Below are 20,273 nucleotides of genomic sequence, written 5' to 3'. Positions count from 1 at the left end.
AATATAAATTGGTTGCTTTTCCATCAGCTCATTGAAAGAAAAATGTATTAACTGACGTCATTAATACTATGCCATCATATCAAGAAATTCAGGATGGATTTTATATAATGTATTTGACCCAATAAGCGCCCCCTCCCTCCTCTATGGCTATTTAGGCTTCAATTTCACTTTAAATTAGATGGAGACTGAAAATATGAAAAGTGTGTCAGTTTCCTTACTGATTTCTTTTGCTGATTGATTCATGGCTTAATTTGTAGAATAATTTTATGAATGGCATAAGTCCAAATTTGTTTCTATTAAGCGCCCCCTTATTTGCTTCAATTTTACAAGCACCCAATTCATGGGTCAAATACGATGGTTGTTTCTGTTTCTGTGTGCCTGAGAATGGTAAAGAGGCCGAAAAGGAGAAGGTACGTTAAGACTCAAATATGGCCTCAAAATTAATTCTCCAGTAAAGAACAACATATTTTGCCATATAACAGTTGAATACATTTGCTAACACATAACATCCCGAAAATATCCCGCATGTGCCAATTATGTTCACTATGACGTCATCAACATGCAGTTTCCCGCCATTTTTCACAAAAATCCTTGAAAAATCATACTTTTTGAGTGGTTTTCTCTAAAAATGAATGTGGCCGCCATCGTGGAGCAGAAAGAGATTTTCACACATTGTGTATCGTGTATTTACGCATATTCATGCAAAATATAAAGTTGCTCCAAGGTGGTGGCCAAATTTATTTCAAGCCATATCTAACCTAAAGATGATGAATTTCTAGCAAAATTTGGCGAGAAGAGGAAAATCATCAATTTGATGACGTCATAGGTGCAGCACATCGTGTACATGGTTATAAAAAGTTATGTTTTGATGAATTGCAAGTATGAGAGTATTTATTGATGTGAAATTGATGTGGAGCAGAGTTAATATTTTTCGGCCTGAAAAATTAAGGCCAAATACTGGTCCTATCATATCTACTCCTTTGTGAAAGGAGAGACATTTGTATGGCTTGAAAAGTATATAGTTTTATGAAAATTTATCACATTTTTAAAACAGGCTTGAACAAGATCACCAAGTGGCTAGTAATTTACTCTATTAAGCTTTTCACAGAATTAAAACTTTATAAAATTTTAAACTGATCATAAATGAATGACATCTCTTTATAATCTTTTAAAATAATTTTTCACAAGAAGATGAATTGGAGTATAAGAAAGATTTTGATTTAGAATATTCCTCCAAGAGTTTTAAGTAACCCTTTAAAGTTATAGGATCAGCGATTTTAAACTGACCATTCACAATTGGGTCATTAACTCATTCATCCCTGAGGACACATTTAGACTCTTCTTACTCAAAGACTAGACCAGTCCATTATGAAGTTTCAGGGGTGAATTAGTAAAGTCCACTTGAGTGGGTGGTAATACCAAACTTCACTTATCAAGTTACGGTAATATTGACATTGTTAAAGAACATTTATAAATACATTGGGGAAATTTAACTTGCGGCTCTTATAACTTCAGTCCATGTACTATACGAATGTTGACTGGATAATGAATACATGGTCAAATTTAACTCATAGGTTCTGTTACTTTAATTCATGTACTGATATTGATACATAGGTCAAATTTACGGTAACTTATGGCATTTTTAACTTCAGTCCAATATGGTACTGTACAAATAATGACTCGATAAGTTGAATATATTGGTCAAATTTTACTCATGACTCCTGTAAATTCAGTCCAATATTGTACTGTGCGAATATTGACTTGATAAACTCAATACCGTCGTAAAAATTTAACTCATGGCTCTAGTAACTAATCAGTCTGTGTACTGTATGAATACCATTATGATCTTGATTGAGTACATTGGTCAAATTTACCCCTAACTCACAGCTAGCTCCTGTAACTTTAGTCCCCGGTGTTCGATATGAAATATTGACTGGGTATGTTAAATTTCTATAGTCCTTTCATTGATAAAACTTATCATAGCGAATGAGTCGTACAGCACGACAACCACTCAGTCACAGTTCTGGGCTATGGTACAAGGAGCTCGATAAGCTTAACTTACATTTATGACAAAGCTTACAGAAACTAGCAGTAAGGTATTCAAAACAATTCTATAAAGGGTTAGTTTCATAATATCATTTCAGTTACAGAACAAATGTTGAGAGCTTTAAGTAAATTCACTGTCAAATAGTTAAATGTAGTTGATATTATATATAATATGAACTCTATAGTGTTAAATGACTATTTTCAAGCTAAGATTTTTCTTGGGCTTTTCAAAGCTTTCAAAACATGCATTGCTGGGTACCAATTGTATAGTATATGTACGCTATATTCAATTGGCTATATGACGTTTTGAGACAGGCAGTCTTAGGAATTATAACCGATTCCTTGGGGGCAAGGGGTCCAATTGGTTTTATGGAAATTATAATTCTTTACTCTTTTGGGGCAGGAGGGGCTGGGCCCTTAATAGCGTTGGGTTTATTAGTTAATGATCCTATTAACAACCAGGGTAATTCAAGGACGTGTCAGGTTTGTTGGTGGAGGAAAGCTGGAGTTCCTGGAGAAAAACTGCTGACCAGCGTTCAGTACTTTGCAACTGCCCCACATGGAATTTGAACTCTCCAGAGGTGGTGGGCTTTACAGAAAAAAATTCTTTGAAGTCTTCTTTCTCTGTAGAAATGACTGTTTTGTCATATGATCATTATGATATCCAGATGAGCAATACGGCCCCTCTGTGCCTCTTGTTACTGTTTTTTTACCTTGATTTCATAATCAATGGAAAATTGATATTATATGAACTAACAATGGCTTTAGATATGTATCAGAAGTATTGTAGCGTTCTGTGTATTGTATAAACACGCTGTTTGTCAAAGATTCCTACAGATATACACTGACAGCCTGTAAACATCATTATAACACTGTTGTAGATTTCTCTGATATTTCATATGGCACATTCTCCTCAAATAACCATCATTTGACTAGAATAAAATTCTTTGTGAAGCAGTATCCTTCAAATTATTAAGAACCATTTTAAATTTTAGTAACAAAATCTCCCAATTAGATGGAAAACTTCATAGTTCCACAATTATCCATAAATAAATGATCGGGTAATGTAATTGTTTAACTACTCGCCTTTCTCCAAGCTAACTGGGATTTGATTCCCGGCACAGACATGAAAAGGTCAGGGGTCACCTGCTTAATCTATTTCCTTCCACTTTAAGACCCTTTACATGCTTACATTCAGGCCATCGAAAGTGATTTGTATCAGTTATATATCTTATTTTGAAAGTGATATAAAATAAATAAGTCAATTATTACATACAAAAACTGTTTGTTTGAAAAAACCCCAAAACAACTAAATTCAGTTTCAAATAATCTGTCTCCTGCTTGTATATATACTGTATTTGACCCAATAAGCGCCCAGTGCGTTTAAAAATTTGAAAAAATGAAAAGGTGCTAATAAGACGCTATTACTGCAAATCTATACTGTTTTGTGTAGTTTTGGTCTTTATTTATGCTTGGGAAATTGAAATTGAGGCCTCAAAAAGGGGAAGGGGTGCTTATAGGGAGATGGGCGCTTATAGGGTTGAATACGATATGTAAATACCCTCATGGGCATCAAAGATATATATTCAATCATAAATGATCTAAACTATAGTTGTCAAGAAAGACTAAAAGACCTCCTCCCCAACCTGCCAAACCTCCACCAACCTATGATCAGGCGTCGTCAGAGAATACCGCACCTTCGTCGTCAGAGGTAACACAGGTGAGGGGTGTTGGTGTATAAAATGGCTGGTCACTATGCTTTCAGTCATTTACCTATATCTGAATTAACTTCGATCGTTACTGATCGACTTGCATATTAACTTGCATGCTCCTTTCATGATGGGTGAATCTTTGTAATTATTGGAATAAAACTCATCTTTTTGTTTTAAAAATTACATACTTCTCTGATATATATATGTCTGTAATATAAGATTGCAAACTTTTGTAATCATGTACAGCTTTGATTCTTACATTAAATCCTCTGCAATTGCATACTAACATCAAGTCACAAGATCTTGAAACAATCCTAGACTTGAGATTTTGCCTAGCCAATCAAAAATGATATAACTTTTTGTAACATAATCTGTGATTGGCTGGAACAAAACTTAATAAAGATATTTTAGAAATTGAAACTGTTTCTTGATCTTGGGGCCAAGTGCTTAGATCTATGGTATCATATGATGTGGTGGACTTTCTAAAAGTAATTAATCAGCCTATATGTGATTTTAGGAGTCTGTTGTGTATATTGCCAGTATAATTAAGTTGATACAGTAATATAAACTGTGTGAATTACAAGTGGCTATACACATAAAAAGTGCATGTTGTTGGGTGTGATGCAATTTTGTATTTTTAACACATTAAAACAAAATATTTTTAGTGTCAATGTATTGTTATTGGAACATTCGAATCAGTTATATTAATGAATTGTAAATAAATGATATTATTTATAACTTAATAATTCTTTATTGGCTATTTATAATGTGTGTATGCTCTCACTTCAGTCTAAGTAGCCTGAGTGAAGTGGTCAACAGATAGTCAGCCAATCGAAAGATGCATAAAATCATGTGATGTAGTCATGTTTAAAGTTCATTCTTTCAGCCAATCAAAGGAAACATTAAATCAAGTGATTGATAGAACAGTTGAAAGTCAAGGTTAAAGTTCATTCCACCAACCAATCAAAAGATATGTTGAATCATGTGATCGATAGAACAATGATAGACAGGGTTAAAGTTCATTGTGTCAGCCAATCAAAAGATACATTGAATCATGTGATCAAGAGAACAATTGATAGTCAGAGTTAAAGGTCAGTATGTCAACCAATCAAAACTGGATCAAACAGAGTTACATGTATACCATGTTTTGGATGCCCTGATAGATGAAAATGTTCATTTGTAGTATTGTAATAGAAATCAGAGCGTATTAATGACAATACTAAACTTACATGACCATGATATATTCGAACTATAGTTGTCAAGAAAGACTAAAAGGCAAGTCCCACCCCCTCAACCTGCTAATCCTCCACCGTCCTACGATCAGTTGGCGTCGGAGAATACCACACCTTCGTCTTCGGAGGTAGCACAGGTGAGCCTTGTATGCGGGTGTATTCTACAGTGACTGTTAACTGTACTAACTTCAATGTGCTTTAGGACAAACTAAAACTAATTTGTCAATAATTTGTACCACTGTAGAAAGTTTATAACCTAAATGTTAAATTAATCAACATTTGTAATTTTTATTCGATACCATAATTGAAGTTGAATACCTCTCAGAGATCAGGAAGTATTTCCTTAATGAAAATCTAAACATACCATGATAATAATTTAAACTGTAGTTGTCCAGAAAGACAAAAAGACAGGTCCCTCCTCCCAAACCTGCTAATACTCCCACCAATGATCAGGCGTCATCAGAAAATCATGGGCCTTCGTCTTCAGAGGTAGCACAGGTGAGCGTTATTATCGGGCGTATTCTATAATGGCCAGCTGTTAACTTTACTTCTTCAATGTGCTTAAGTCAAACCTTACATCAACAGTTCCCATCGCAGTAGAAAGTTTATAACCTGAATGTTAAATTAATCAACAGGTGTAATTTTTTATTTGATACCAGTAATCAAAGTTGAAAACCACTCACCTAGATAGAAAGCAGATTGTTTGTTTTTAATGATAATACTAACATATACATGTTCTAACTAGTTGTCAAGAAAGACTAAAAAGCAGGCTCTGCCTCCCCAACCTGCTACCCCTCCGTCGACTAATGATCAGTCGGCGTCGGAGAATACTGCACCTTCGTCGTCAAAGGTAGTGCAGGAGAGCGGACAGGTGAGCGGTGTGGATGTGTACTTTAATGTTAATTATACTACATAAGTCAGGCTTCAACTAATTTGTGATTGTTATTGACAGCTTATATAACATTCTATACCTGCTTCTTTGTATCAATATTGTGTGATACACATATTTATAATTTCCTGGCCCTGAGTTCTGTCTTGGCCCTGACCCTGCCATGGTTCTACCCCTTTGCCCTGAGTTATATCCCCTGCCATGGTTCTACCCCTTTGCCCTGAGTTATATCCCCTGAACTTGGGTTCTGCCCCTTTGCCCTGATTTATATCTCCTGACCCTTGGTTCTGTCCCTTTGTCCCATGTTATGTCCCCTGTCCGTGGGTTCTGACCTCTGACCGTACATTATATTCCCTGGTCCTGCAGGATTTTCATCTTTGGGCCCTGTTTTCTGTCCCCTGTTTCTGAGTTATGTCCCCTTGTCCTGTGAATTCTATTCCCTGGATCTAAGTTACCTGATAGACTCTGTGGCCCAGCCCTGTGTTCTGTCCCATGGCCCGTGGTTATGTGCCTTAGTACTTGGTATTGTGCCCTGGCCCTGTGTTCTGTGCCCTAGCTGACCTTGAGTTCAGTGCCCAGGGCCCTATGTGCTGTGCACTTGCTTTAATTAAGTCAGTATTCCACTTGGCCATTTGGCCCAAGATTATATTCCCTAATCCTGTATTCTGTACCTTGGCCCTGAGTTTTGTACCCAAGGGCCTGTGTTCTGTCTCCTGACCTTGTGTTTTGTCCCCTAGCTGATACTCAGGGTTACATCTTCATTTGTTCTATACCAAGGCCCTGTGTTCAGTCTTCTTCCCCAGAGTTCTGTCCCCTTATCCAGTATTATGTGGCCAAGCCCTGGGTTACATCTTCATTTGTTCTATACCAAGGCCCCGTGTTCAGTCTTCTGCCCCAGAGTTCTGTCCCCTTATCCAGTATTCTTTGCCTTCATATCAAACAGTTGGCCTCCATGACACAGAGGTGGAGGGCTTACAGTAAAATGTCTACTTGCCCACCATAGGTATGATACACCATTTACAGCAAATCACGGCCATTCAGACAGTTTCACACTATCAGAGGAGTTAACATGGTGTAAATGTAATCTAAAGTACCTCTTTTAAGATGTATCTAAGTTTTGATCCCTCGAAACTGGATGACAGTGAATTATTATGTGCCAGAATGAAAATATCTCAGATATTAGCTTATGGTTGATTTCTAAGAACTACGTGGTATCAGGTTTGCTATGGGAGACTATTATAAGTTTGAGAATTACCGTATTTGACCCAATAAGAAAACTGAAAAAAAGAAAATGTGTTCAACAAGACTAAATGATTGCAAACTACATATACAAATGTATACGCAGTTTTGTGTAGTTTTAGTCATTATCTATGCCCCGGGAGTCAATTGGGGATTAGGCGCTAATTGGGTCTAATATGGTATATGAACGGTACATTCTCCTTTGATATACAGGTCCTATAATGATTTCTGTGATATAGACAGATTTCTATTCTCTATACTAAAACAGTATTTGTTATTGTTTTTATTAGTTGTTTGTAACAGATATTCAGAGCTTGTTTGATGACTAATCTCTTTCTATAGATGTGTGGTCAAAGGGGCGATGTTATTATTCAGCTTTGTTCAATAACCAGAAATTTTATTGTTTGCAAGTAACCTGAAGATTATTTTGTACTTTTAGTGTTAAAATAAATATATTTTTATATGTTAAAAGGTTAATATATCTAAATATCTAGATTATCCTTCACTAAATAATTGGACCATATGCAATCATGTACTGGTAAATAAAATCATATTAAAGAAGATTTAGTTTAGATTGTAGTTATAAAAAAAAATATATATATACTTCCTGTTTCTTCAGATGATATAATATATATCTTATACAAAAATAAAAATAAATGATATGTAATAAAAGTATAGAATTTCGAATTTTTCCACAATGGTTTCAATATCCTGGCTTCTTGTTGTAAATGTATCTGATACAAGCCCTCTGGGCCTTCTTGTTGTAAATGTATCTGATACAAGCCCTCTGGGCCTTTTGTTGTCATATATATGATGTATCTATGGTAGTTCTTTCCATGGTAACTATATAGTTATTGTATTTTGGAGTGCTTTGTGTAATCTATTCATAGTTGTGGTCATTATACTTTTAAAATTGACTCATTCACCCCTGAAATTTCATAATGGACTGGTCTAGTCTTTGATTTAGAAGAGTCTAAATGTGTCTTCAGGGGTGAATGAGTTCAATTGTGTCTGTGACCGAATCTTGTTTTACTGTACAGCAACAGGTACCAGATGGTTCGTCTGCCTCTCAGCCAACTAAGGTGAGAATATTTATTTTGGAATTTCAGGGGTGAATAAGTTAGATATTTCAAAAGCATAGATTTGAAAATGATATTTGAATTAAAAATAAATGATGAAAGTGAAATATAAACTTTCAAGTGAATAATTAGCAATTATGACTAGAATTAAGATATCCTGGTAATTTTTCGCTGTCTTTTCCGAAGCTGCAAGTTTTTAGAAAATACTTGACAGATCATCTATAACTTGACAGACATGTTCAAACTGGTTTATATATATGGTTATAAGGGATGCCAAACAAAATGGTTACTGAGTTGTGAAAAGATTTGTTACCATTGTAACAAAACCTGTTCTCAGATTTGCCAAAATTTAAAAGTCGTCAGACTTCTGAGATAAAAATTGGTGGAAAGGATTTTAGTAATTACTGAATGGAGAATCCTATACACCATGATACAGATGCGCCCTGGGTTGTTTTGGGAACATCAGTAACCATCACATTGTTTGTTTTATTCAGCCTGATCCACCGAAATATCCGCAGGTGAGGTTTGATTGAAAGATATAATACTTGTGTGGGGAAATAAGTTTTAACTTATGAAAGCCTATATTTTATCAAATGCAGAAGGAATGCCTAATTATTAGGAACATTTTAAAACAAATTTACAATTGATTTGACAGAATGTAATATGACATCAGGTGGACCTATATAATTTAGTTAGCATGGTGGGCATTTTCTCTGTGTGTTTTGCAATCAATGTAAAATAAAAAATTAACTTACATTAATGGTGTTCTTCTGGGAACTTTTCACATTTTTAACTTCTAAATGTTCCCACTCTTGGATTAAACTGAAACCTAACTTCCAGGAAGGATACTACGATGGTTCTAACAAATATTTATTGAAGTTTGGGGTCAATCTTAACACCAAAATGGCTGCCACAGCTGCAATCATTAAAAGAATTTTTTTTTTACTTTTCCCACTGGCTCTGTTTCACAGGTGTCATTGAGCTGATGTAAATAGGGATGTATAGGGGAGGTAACTCACAGTGTGTTGTTCAGTTCAGATAGAAACTGTGGTTGCCATCATGACCATTATGATATTTCAAAATTCTGATAGGAATCCTCATTACTTCACTGCCACACTACACTGGCTTGACATATGAATACTATAGCCCATTGGGCCTTTTGTTTGGGACTGAATAGTTAACACCTAAGCTGTTTGTTAGCTTTATACAGTGATGGAGATTTGTGTCTGGCAAATAATTTTATTTAAGGTAGATAAGTAAAATAAATTTTTGATAATTAATCTTTCATTGATGAAGAATCAGTTGTAAAAGTTTCACAATTTTAGGCTCCAAATTTGTTTCTGGCAGATTGGTTTTGTAGAAAGTTTAGGTTTGTTTTAAAACTCTAATCCCCAAGAAAAAATTTGCCATTAGGTCGGTAATTAAAACAAAATGCCTGATATTAATCAATATCAGACTATCTTCGTTTGTTGCAAATGAAGATAATGTACCTGTAATGATTTGGCAAGAAACATACAAAGAATACTTGGGCTGGTGATGGTGTGTGATTGTAAAACTTGATTTTTTTAATGACAATTTTAGCTGTGTGGATTATGTTTGAAGCAGAAATCAAGCCTTATAAATCATTGAATTTTTATGACATGAGAGGTTTGTTTTTCATTCAAATTAAATTTTGCTGTACCTGAAAGGTTGGTAATGATCATGTTTTGTAATTGTTTAAACATCTGTTAAGGGGAACAACTCAAGGGGAACAACTCAAATCAAGGGGAACAACTCAAGTCAAGGGAAACAACTGTTAATAGTTTTCTTATTTACTAGGTGTCTATTTTCAGTTCTTTTATTGAAAACTTCAGTCTCTGTCAAACAAACATTGCTTTACATTGCTGCGACTTCCCTTCACATTATCTTCAAAAGATTTCATTAACTATGGAAAAAAGTTGACATAGTAATTAGGGTTTGTTTCTTTTAATTAGCCACAACAATCTCAAAGGAGCCAACCGCAGGGCAATAAGGTATAAAAATATATTTGTTTGGTGTCGTCTGTCTGTATGATGTGATATATATGTATATTTCAGTATATATACTTGTTAGCGATTTTTGTTTTTGTTTTGTATTCTATTATGTATCGATTTTGGAGCTTTATATTCTGCTTGCACTGCATGCGACATTAGCATTGGTTAACAAGTGCTGCTGGAATCTTTTTTATTAACAAGCATTTCATAATTGGTGCAAGATTGATTTTTAAACTGCTTGCTTCTTTTTTTTCATTTTTTTAAAAATAATTTTTCACACAATTCAGAGATGTTTTCTGTATACATGTATTTCTTACTAAAATGCCATTGGTGTGAATGTAGTGATAAGGATCAATTTCAATGTCATGTTGGGGAATGAAAGAGAACGTATTTTATTGAAACAAAAGTATGGACACACATTATTGTAACTCATATTAGTTCTCTCCTTAATACACTAACTATACCATAACGAGACAATACATGTACATTTGTATAAACAAAATTTGATATAAATGAATATTTTTATAAACATTTATTGTTGACACATATCAGCGTTCCAACAATAAACTTGAAAGATTTTTTTCTCAACAACTAGTTTTAACTAGTAGAAATAAGATGAAGCATTTGACCACCAATCATTCCGTACAAAAATGATTTTATTGAGTTAAATTGACATGTTGGAATTCTCCAGCGAAACTTCACCAACCATCATATACCATATATGTACACAACTAGTTTTAAGTATACTGAGTGACCAGACAGTGGAACAACCAGAGTTACCGGCGATTATACTGATTGATATTTATTCTTTGAGTTTAAAAATCAGGACTATCTATATCTACTGGTACACGATCTGTACTATTTGTGGAATGTCGCCCTTATACGCCGACGTAACGGTACAGCGTGAGGTCAGAAGAGTACTATCAAATCACTTTAAAAGACAAATGTCAACACCTGAAATCATATAGTGTACATTTAAATCCACCAATTACAATACAGTCGTTATAATACCTATAGAATCTTTTATAATGCTGGGTCACTGTTTTAATAGACATTACCTCAACAAGATTTTGACCTAGTAATTTAATCCCCTTTAAAGCAGCCACATGTATACATTACCTATAGTTGTCCTATATGGGTCACTGGTATAAAAAAGCTTTAAGTCTGTTATATATAGAACTTTGCTAATCACCGTATATCTGGATTAGTGTGGTAGATTAATGGTAAGGTTCTTATTACCAACATTACATATCACTTCATATACCATTACCAGTAAAGTCCCCCTAACGTTTTTGACTTAAATCAAGGTCCCAAATTCATTTGTCAATTTCACATATAAAAATGGATGAAGTGAAATAAGTATACATTGAATTGACAATAATCTGACGTCAAATGTTTGTAAAAATCACAATCCAGAATAAAATGGCAGGTAGTGGATTTTGTCGTTGACAAAGTTAAATTACCCAATCTGGAAATTTTGCTATTCGAAGGGTTTACTCTCAGACTGGTAACAAAGTTGTCCAGATTATTGAAGGTCTACATAACTGAGGAAAAATTTTGGCCTGTTCATTTTTCTTCAGTGAATTATTGAAAACCATAAGGTTTGATGAATTAAGTTTTTGAAACAACCTGTAGCAGTATTTTTTTATAAGTGCATTACAGCCTAAGTAATTGTTGGCTGGAGTTTTGCAGGGATTTGTAAAGTATTAAATTATAGTTTTGTAAAGGTAGCACCAATGTCTTATCCACAATAAATGTTAGAGCTGGGTTTGTGTCGTCAATAACACTTGTCTTTTTGTCATCTGACTGCATGTTCTGGGGCTTACATGATGGTGGTATGGATATTATACTAATGTTAAAACTCGTTTGATTTAATTGATTAGTATCCTAGTTTAGTCTATAATGTAACACAATGTAAAAATGGTTTATGTACATCTAACATAGATCCAGAGATTAAGTGAATTTTTATGTTGCAGAGCCTTTCTCAGGATTACTGTAAAACAAATTGGAATATTATTATTTTCAGCATGGAAGATTTTGCGTATTTTCCGTTCATTAAAATTCTGTGAATATGTCTAAACACATGAATATGTCTAAACACATGAATATGTCTAAATACATGAATATGTCTAAACACATGAATATGTCTAAATACATGAATATGTCTAAACACATGAATATGCAAAGAAGACCATAGTGTAAATCTTGACATGTTAATATTTAAACTGTACATGACAGTTGTTCAAGTGCACAGCGCGAGCATATTCACATCGCAAAGAGTTTAATGAAAGCTAGCCAACATACTGAAAATTTCCTTATTTACAGTAATGTAAATTCAACATGATACTGTATCTGAATACAGAAGATTTTATTTTGTCAAACAATTCCATATAAGATGATGTTGTGAAATATATTGAGGATAAAGACCATGCTAACATGGAATTGTTTTGCATGAAATTGTAATTTCTAATTCAAAAATAAGTTGATGCTGTTGGCTAGACATATTTGGGGGTTATGGTTCATATGAATGCATGACCCTATGACCTCATTGGTTTTTGAATACATTTGTACGTATATAAACTATGTACATAATTTTGTAGATGATGAACATACAATGTAGATTTATGTTCAATAAATACGTATCTACATGTGATATTTAGAAGACTTACTATCTGTAGACAATGTGTTTGATGATAAGTGTTGACAAGTACATCAGGAAATCAGTCTCGTGCAATGTCCGCTCAGGTCCTGATATCTTAAAAAATAAAGGCCAAACTAAACTTTTTATCGATTATAAATACTGGTAGGTGACGTAAAGACTTTTTGTGGTAAGGGATTTCATGGTGCAGTCAGAAGCAAAATGTGATCGCTCTTGAATACCCAATATTGAATAATCTGAACACACCTTATCACAAGCTGACAAGCATCCATTGATATAACACACATGCTGTATGATGTGACTTAATGATATGGTGACATATATTTGTTTGTTTTTCAGAAATTTAGCTCTATTTTGCAGAAGACCTTATATCATTTGAAATTAATATGTGGTTTTTCGATTGAAACTTTAACATGTTACCGCACCTTTATTTTGAATTTTTTTGTCTGACAGAGAAAAGTGTCCTAGAACTTCACGATGCTATGTTGACAAACATAATCCTTATATATATTTGGTCATCATTACTAAAATATGTGAAAAACATTTTAGCAGCCAAGTTTGTTTTGGTGATATTTTCTAAATAATCTTTTGGTTATTTTTCATTTCACTAAGGTTAAAGTTTATAAGGTTTTTGAACTTTTTTGATTACGACCTCTTACTATTTTACCTACAGGTATAACCTCTCAACTGTCACCTTTTCTAGGTTTTCTGAATGGAAAGTACAACCTATTACTTCTTTACCTTTGACCTCTAAACTTTCACCCTTTGAAATTTTCTACTGTTTGACTATTTCCTCTTACCCGTTGACCTACAAATGAAAAACCTCTCAACTCTGACCTTTTGATACTTGCAGGGCCAGGATGACATTGTGTTTGAGACATTTTACCATCGCAGTGGAAAGGAAATTCAGTGTATGTACCTCGGCAACACACGATATTACCTTGACGACTGGGGATCTAAGGTAAGATTGATAATAAGACCAAACCGGTCCTTGTGTATGTATGTATCTCGGCAACATTACCTTGACGACTAGGGTTCAAAGGTAAGATTAATAGTAAAAACAATTTAAAACAGTCTTTATATATATGTATGTATATGTATCTCAGCAACACGCTTTTTGTCTTGATGACTTTGGATGCAAGGTAAGATTATTATTAATGCATATCACAAAGAAAAAGGTGAAGGCTTAAGATATTTATTAAGAAATCTTGAAAACTATAAGCCTCAAATGATAAAAGCAAATACTTTGCTGTAGCCTAGAAGGGGTGTGACTCACTCGGTACAAATAGAAGTAAGGTGCTGTCCAAGTTAGAAGTATAGCTTAACTCAGATCTTAGAGAAATAAATAGCTTTACTTCGGGTAAACCCTAGAGAAACAGTACATTTTGCAAGAATCAGAAAAAGCCATGGTAAAAGACTGCCAGCCCCTGTGATCATGAGACACCCACCATTATATGATTAGTGCCGAGAAACACCAGTTAACATTTCTGTTAAACCTTAAAGAAATCATTAGATTCCATGTAGTATTTTCAGGGAAATTCACAAAATGTTGTAATTTGACGCTGACTTTTGTTTTTATAGGAATGGCAAGCCTTCCCTAAGCGCTGGTACAACGAAGGCCTTCTCATCACCAATAATGTACTCAAAGACGACCAGGCGGTGGCTCAGGTTTGTTTCTTATCTGTGTAGAGTTATCTCCTCTTGTAATATATTAAATCGCTTGTTTTCAAGAAAAATTCATTTTGTAAGAAGAGAATTACCTTATTTTTCCATTCCTTTGAATAATCATTATACAATGAACACTTGATAATCTGAGTATTTGCATAAAATCTTTCTGATTGCAAATTTTCCGTACTTCTGGATTCCGTTCACTGTATTTTCTTGAGTATAAGCTACTCTTGTACTTTAGAAGCTGAGAAAATTGTTAAAAAAAGCCTTATTTGCGGCTTATACTAGGATTTGACTTACCATCCAGAAAATGGTAATAAACAACTGGCGCAGTGAGAGTCAACTTTAAATGCATGGTAATTAGGACGATGGCAGGAAAGATAAGACGATCCATGTTATGAAAATTAACATTTGATTTATTATAATCAAATTTTTCAGAAGTTGATGATTAGTGTAAGCTAATTGCTTTAATCAAAATTATCAACCTCATTTTACATTCTCATTTTAAAAATCAAAATCCATTTTGGAAATGTACTGGGCTTTTAAAGACATTGCTATTTGTTGTTTTGTAGGCCACTATGGCTGCCCAGCAGAGCCGAGGGGCCGCGGCGGGAGCGGGAGCGGGAGCATCTGGATCAGGGGAGGCAACTCAACAGGGAGCGTCACGATCCAGAAGAAGTGGAGATGACAGAGAAGGGGTTCTCAAACATCCCACCAAGGGCCGGATACCGACTTACATTTATCAGGTAGATAATATATTGTGCTGTATTTGCCATATTTATCGCCCAGTTAGAATTATAACAAAGTGGGGCATTTATTTCCTGAACCAAAATGTATGTTGTGGACGAAAAACATCTAAAAAAAGGTCAGTCTTATGTAAGATCTTTCTATTGTCATGGCAACATAATAATCTATCATAGTAAACATGTAATTTGCCTGTTTTCCATTGAAATGTATTAATACATGGTGTTTTAACTGTGATAAACTCACAAGTTCATGTAATATGGGATACCAATGTTATAAGGATAACACAGTTGTAAAACACCGTTAAATCCATGTGACAGAGGTGTTTACATCAACTCCATCACCAGAAAATGTAGGGCGCACTTATGGGGGAGGGGTGCTTATAGGGTGAGGGGTGGTTTTAGGGTGGGGGAGATGGCTATAGGGGGAGGCGCACTTATAGGTGAAGGGGTGTTTATAGGGGAAGGGGCATTAATGGGGGGGGCGCTTATAGGAGGAGATATGCTTATAGGGGTAGGGGTGTTGTTTTGGCTAGGGGCACTTTTAGGGGTAGGGGTGTTGATTCGGCTAGGGGCACTTTTAGGGGTAGGAGCGCATATAGGGGTAAGAGCACTTAATGCCCTTAACTCCCAGGATTTTTTTAGAGAGTCAATAAAAATTGTCATTTTATTTAAATCCAATTTTTCACTATTTTCCGTAGAAATATGTAGTTGGGAGTTAAGGGGTTAAAAGGGAGGGACATTATAGTGGTGGGGGTGCTACTTATGGCGAATATGGTATAATATGTACAATTCTGGTGAAAGTTAGTATCAAATTTGTACTTCTCTCTCGATGATAAATCTGATCCTACCAAAAATCATACTTAATGTGGCTCTATTGTTCTTTTTCCACAGAGGAAACACAACGTCCATTTCTTCTTTGATCCGGATCAAGGCCAGTGGATGAGGATGCCTATAGGATGGGAGCTCCATCACGAGATGGTCGGAAGATTGGTAAACCAGGTCGAGGAGATGTTACCAGCATGGGGTGACCGAGGGGACATCCTGGCACTTCTGAGGCAGTGTAACTACGACATTGATGAATGCATTTCTACGTATTTGACACTACAGGGCGATCGTAAGTACACCAGTAAGATTAGATGTAAATTTGTGAATACTGAATTCACCGTAATTAGCATCCAGGGCTTTTAAAAAATTATAACAGAGGACACTTATTAGTGAACCAAAATTTTGGACGAAAAATATCAGGTACATTTTAACTCTTTCTGTACTCATGACACATTAATCTGTTACAGTAAACATGCAAATGGCTTTTAACCTTTGAAACGCATTCAATTTTTATTTTACTATTCCGTCTTTGCATTTTACAGAGTTAGCTCCCTTGCGGGTAGTATTGATTGTTACCTCATTATTTTTTTAGCGCAATTCACGTCGTTTTCTCCAAAAAATATGACGATTCACTCTTAAACACATGACGTAACAATCGATACCTACCCGCAAAGGCAGATAACTCTGTAATATGCAAATACAGAATAGTAATGTGTACAAAATGTAGTTGCGTTTGTATTGATTTAATTACATGTATCAATGAAACACTAGAACATTACACAGACTTGTATATCTGCTGATATTCTGTATATTTTACACTAAACTTTAATGTACATTTTATGATTTTTTCAGCATGGCTTAAAGTTGCTAAAACTTCAAAGGAAGTTAAAGGAGGGGAAGAAAAGGATGAGAAAATTGCAGAGCTGGAGAAAAGGGTCAAAGAATTGGTAAGTATTTTCTTCACCCCTGAAGACATATTTAGGATCTTCTTAATCAAAGGCTAGAACAGTCCATTGTAAAATTTCAGGGGAAGATGGAGGGTAAAATCCTGTCAACTAAAGTTAACAATTACGGAGAGAGTTAAATCTCATCAACACCAATCTGAAGTCGAATTTCCAGCCATACAAATGATATTTAGTTGTGTCTGATTTTATTCTGTTATTTTTTTTCAGGAAAATCAACTTAGTAAAGAGAGCAAAGACAGGCAGGAAGCAGAGAAGATTGTAAGTTTGGGTCATTTGTTTGTTTATTTTTTTATGACTGGTTACAAAAATATCTAGTTTTAATCATTTTCTGATACAAAATGATCTACTTTGAGATAACAGTTTGAAATTGTTGAGAAAAATTTTATCATAGCAACCTTGATCATGCTGATTAATTTTCGTGATTTTTAATTGTTTCCGAAAAATTTGTGAATTTCAATTGCACGGCTTACAGTTTTATGATGGGTCATGCTGGGTATTATGATGTCACACTTGGTATTATGATGTCACACTGGGTATTATGATGTCACACTTGGTATTATGATGTCATGCTGGGTATTATGATTTCACACTTGGTATTATGATGTCACACTGCGTATTATGATGTCATGCTGGGTATTATGATGTCACACTGCGTATTATGATGTCCCACTGCGTATTATGATGTCACACTGCGTATTATGATGTCACACTGTGTATTATGATGTCATGCTGGGTAATATGATGTCACACTGGGTATTATGATGTCACACTGGGTATTATGATGTCACACTGTGTATTATGATGTCACACTTGGTATTATGATGTCACACTGGGTATTATGATGTCACACTGTGTATTATGATGTCACACTGGGTATTATGATGTCACACTGCGTATTATGATGTCATGCTGGGTATTATGATGTCACACTGTGTATTATGATGTCACATTGTAATTAACAGATAAAGGACCAGCAGGAGAAGCTGACTGACCTTGAAGTGAATTATAAACAAGCAGAAGCACAACTTTCCTCTATGGCTTCTACTCGTCCTAAATCTAGCATGCGACCAAAGACGCCTCAGGTAAATCATGTTTTAACCCTATTCCAAATTTGCATATTACAGAGTTATCTGCACTTGCGGGTAGGTATTGATTGTGATGTCATGTTTTCGCGAGCGTAATGTCATACGTTTCGGAGCAAACAACGTGAATTGCGCTCACAAAATAATGACGTAACAATTGATACCTACCCACAAGGGAGCTAACTCTGTAATATGAAAAGACGGAATACTGGTATACTTATTAACAGACTACATGTATATTGGTTACATTATTTTCATCTAGAATTGATGAAATTACTGATAATCTGAATGCTGTTAGTCCGAAAAACTCAGGATGGAAATGTCGAGAAACATAGAATATAGCAGTTCAGAAAATTCCTAATCCGAAGGGTTAAGGAGGAGAACAAAGGTGTCTGATTATTAAGGATTAACTGTAATTGAAAATTTCACACTTAATTAATCTCATTACATACAATTTACCACATTCCTATTTTTCATGGTTCAAATATCCTCCGAAAATAGCATTAAATTACCATTTTCTCAAATATAATGCGCCTATTAGTCAGTTATAACTGGTTTTTTCTGTCTTATTATGTTAATCAATCTGTTTATCCTTAATTTCAAAGGTTGTCACAACGGTGGTCAAGGAAGATACCGTGAACCCTGATGATATAGAGGAACTTAACGACACAGCCAAGACTGTGAGGAAAGCACACGCACAACTAAAGATGGAGGTCCAAAGGAACTTTGAAAGTTTGGGAGGAATGATGGCACAGGTTTGTACTGTGGTCAATAGATATCTGTGGTCAGTTTGGTTTGTTTAATATCCTATTTAAGTTAAGGTCATTTAAGTACAGGCCAGTTTAAGTGGTGGAGAAAAGCCAGATAACCCAGAGAGAAACCACTGACCAGCTGTCAATACCTGGCAGCTGCCCCACATGGGATCTTAACTCGCGACCCAGAGGTGGAGAGCTCGTGGAAATATGTTTGAATATCTTAACCACTCGGCCATTGCGGTCAAGGGGCTTTGTATCATGTATAGGGACATCACAAAATATTGACCCTGTGGATTTAAGGCACTATCAGTAATATTGTTTGTTATACACATATTAGAGACATCTGAAAGGAACCTTGCAATTTACAAGAAATGAAAATTTGTTATTATGCATATTGCAAACATCTTATAGGAGCTTTGATGGGAAATAGAAATTACACTTCATTATTGTATTCACTGCAATTGTCGTTTACAGTAATCTTATTATTTGATGGAGTGATATACATCTACTACTTTTCCCCTACAGGCGTTGAAGCATGTGAAGATGTTGAAGAGTTCAGGACAAGGACAGGTGGAAGAACTGGAAGAAGTGCGAGCTCTCTACAGAAAGGAGGCAATGCAGCGCCGATTACTTTACAACCAGGTAAGTTATATCCATCATATACGCTCAGGTAACCATGTATTCTGGTCATGATGTTTTTTCCAAAGTCCTGTTACGGTTTTTGAAGATGAAATATTTTTGTTGCAGTAAAATTAATATTTATATGAATAGTTCCATATATATGATATTTTTTTTCTAAAGTTGATCATTTTCACTTCAAATCTTATATCCATAGTGATCCTGGTGGAAAAAAAAGACCTGGTAGACACGAAAAGTTCTATTTGTATTTGAAACAGTTATTGTGATCAAAAACACAAATCTGGAAACATAAATGCAAACCTGAAAGAACCGAACTAAAAACTAAATAATGTGAAATTTTCTGCTCATTTCTTTACAGCTTCAAGAACTTCGAGGCAATATCCGAGTATTCTGTCGGGCAAGGAAAGACGACCGTGTAGATAACTGTCTCAAGTTTCCGTCGGATCAGGACATTGTTGCGATACATCCACAGCAGGGCAAGAAGATGTTTACCTTTGACCGCGTGTTTGGTATAGACACAACCCAAGAACAGGTTTGTTGTATAACAGGGAACTTTGACCTTTTCTCCAATCAATCTGAAATCAATACAACTTTTTTCTTGGCTAACAAATTTCGCGATTTCTGTTTGAAAACAAATTTGTGAAAATTAACTTTTGTTGATCTAAAAAATAAATGGAAGTATCTTTCAACATAATATAAATAAAATAAATAACTTAAAGGTATAT

General features: G+C 35.0%; 1 protein-coding gene across 12 annotated transcripts in view; it reads left to right on the top strand.

Moving 5' to 3' along the window:
• The window catches only part of LOC138335562 (uncharacterized), a 39,718-nt gene that overhangs the window by 13,732 nt on the left and 5,713 nt on the right, over window positions 1-20,273 (top strand). For 2 of the 12 annotated variants that reach the window (XM_069284712.1, XM_069284707.1), the window contains 17 exons: window positions 3,659-3,766; window positions 5,014-5,127; window positions 5,378-5,488; window positions 5,736-5,861; window positions 8,159-8,200; window positions 8,692-8,715; window positions 10,171-10,209; window positions 13,722-13,829; window positions 14,450-14,536; window positions 15,109-15,282; window positions 16,174-16,396; window positions 16,960-17,054; window positions 17,280-17,330; window positions 18,035-18,154; window positions 18,760-18,909; window positions 19,435-19,551; window positions 19,907-20,080. In XM_069284712.1, coding sequence (XP_069140813.1) covers window positions 3,659-3,766; window positions 5,014-5,127; window positions 5,378-5,488; window positions 5,736-5,861; window positions 8,159-8,200; window positions 8,692-8,715; window positions 10,171-10,209; window positions 13,722-13,829; window positions 14,450-14,536; window positions 15,109-15,282; window positions 16,174-16,396; window positions 16,960-17,054; window positions 17,280-17,330; window positions 18,035-18,154; window positions 18,760-18,909; window positions 19,435-19,551; window positions 19,907-20,080 — 1,863 coding nt within the window. The remainder of the gene's footprint in view (window positions 1-3,658; window positions 3,767-5,013; window positions 5,128-5,377; window positions 5,489-5,735; window positions 5,862-8,158; window positions 8,201-8,691; window positions 8,716-10,170; window positions 10,210-13,721; window positions 13,830-14,449; window positions 14,537-15,108; window positions 15,283-16,173; window positions 16,397-16,959; window positions 17,055-17,279; window positions 17,331-18,034; window positions 18,155-18,759; window positions 18,910-19,434; window positions 19,552-19,906; window positions 20,081-20,273) is intronic. The other 10 variants (XM_069284719.1, XM_069284718.1, XM_069284708.1 and 7 more) reach the window with 9 other exon arrangements.

Source organism: Argopecten irradians, chromosome 11, assembly GCF_041381155.1.
Source record: "Argopecten irradians isolate NY chromosome 11, Ai_NY, whole genome shotgun sequence".
NCBI classification, from domain to species: Eukaryota; Metazoa; Mollusca; class Bivalvia; order Pectinida; family Pectinidae; genus Argopecten; species Argopecten irradians.
Note: the sequence above shows the minus strand (reverse complement) of the source record. Positions and strands in the feature narration are given on the sequence as shown.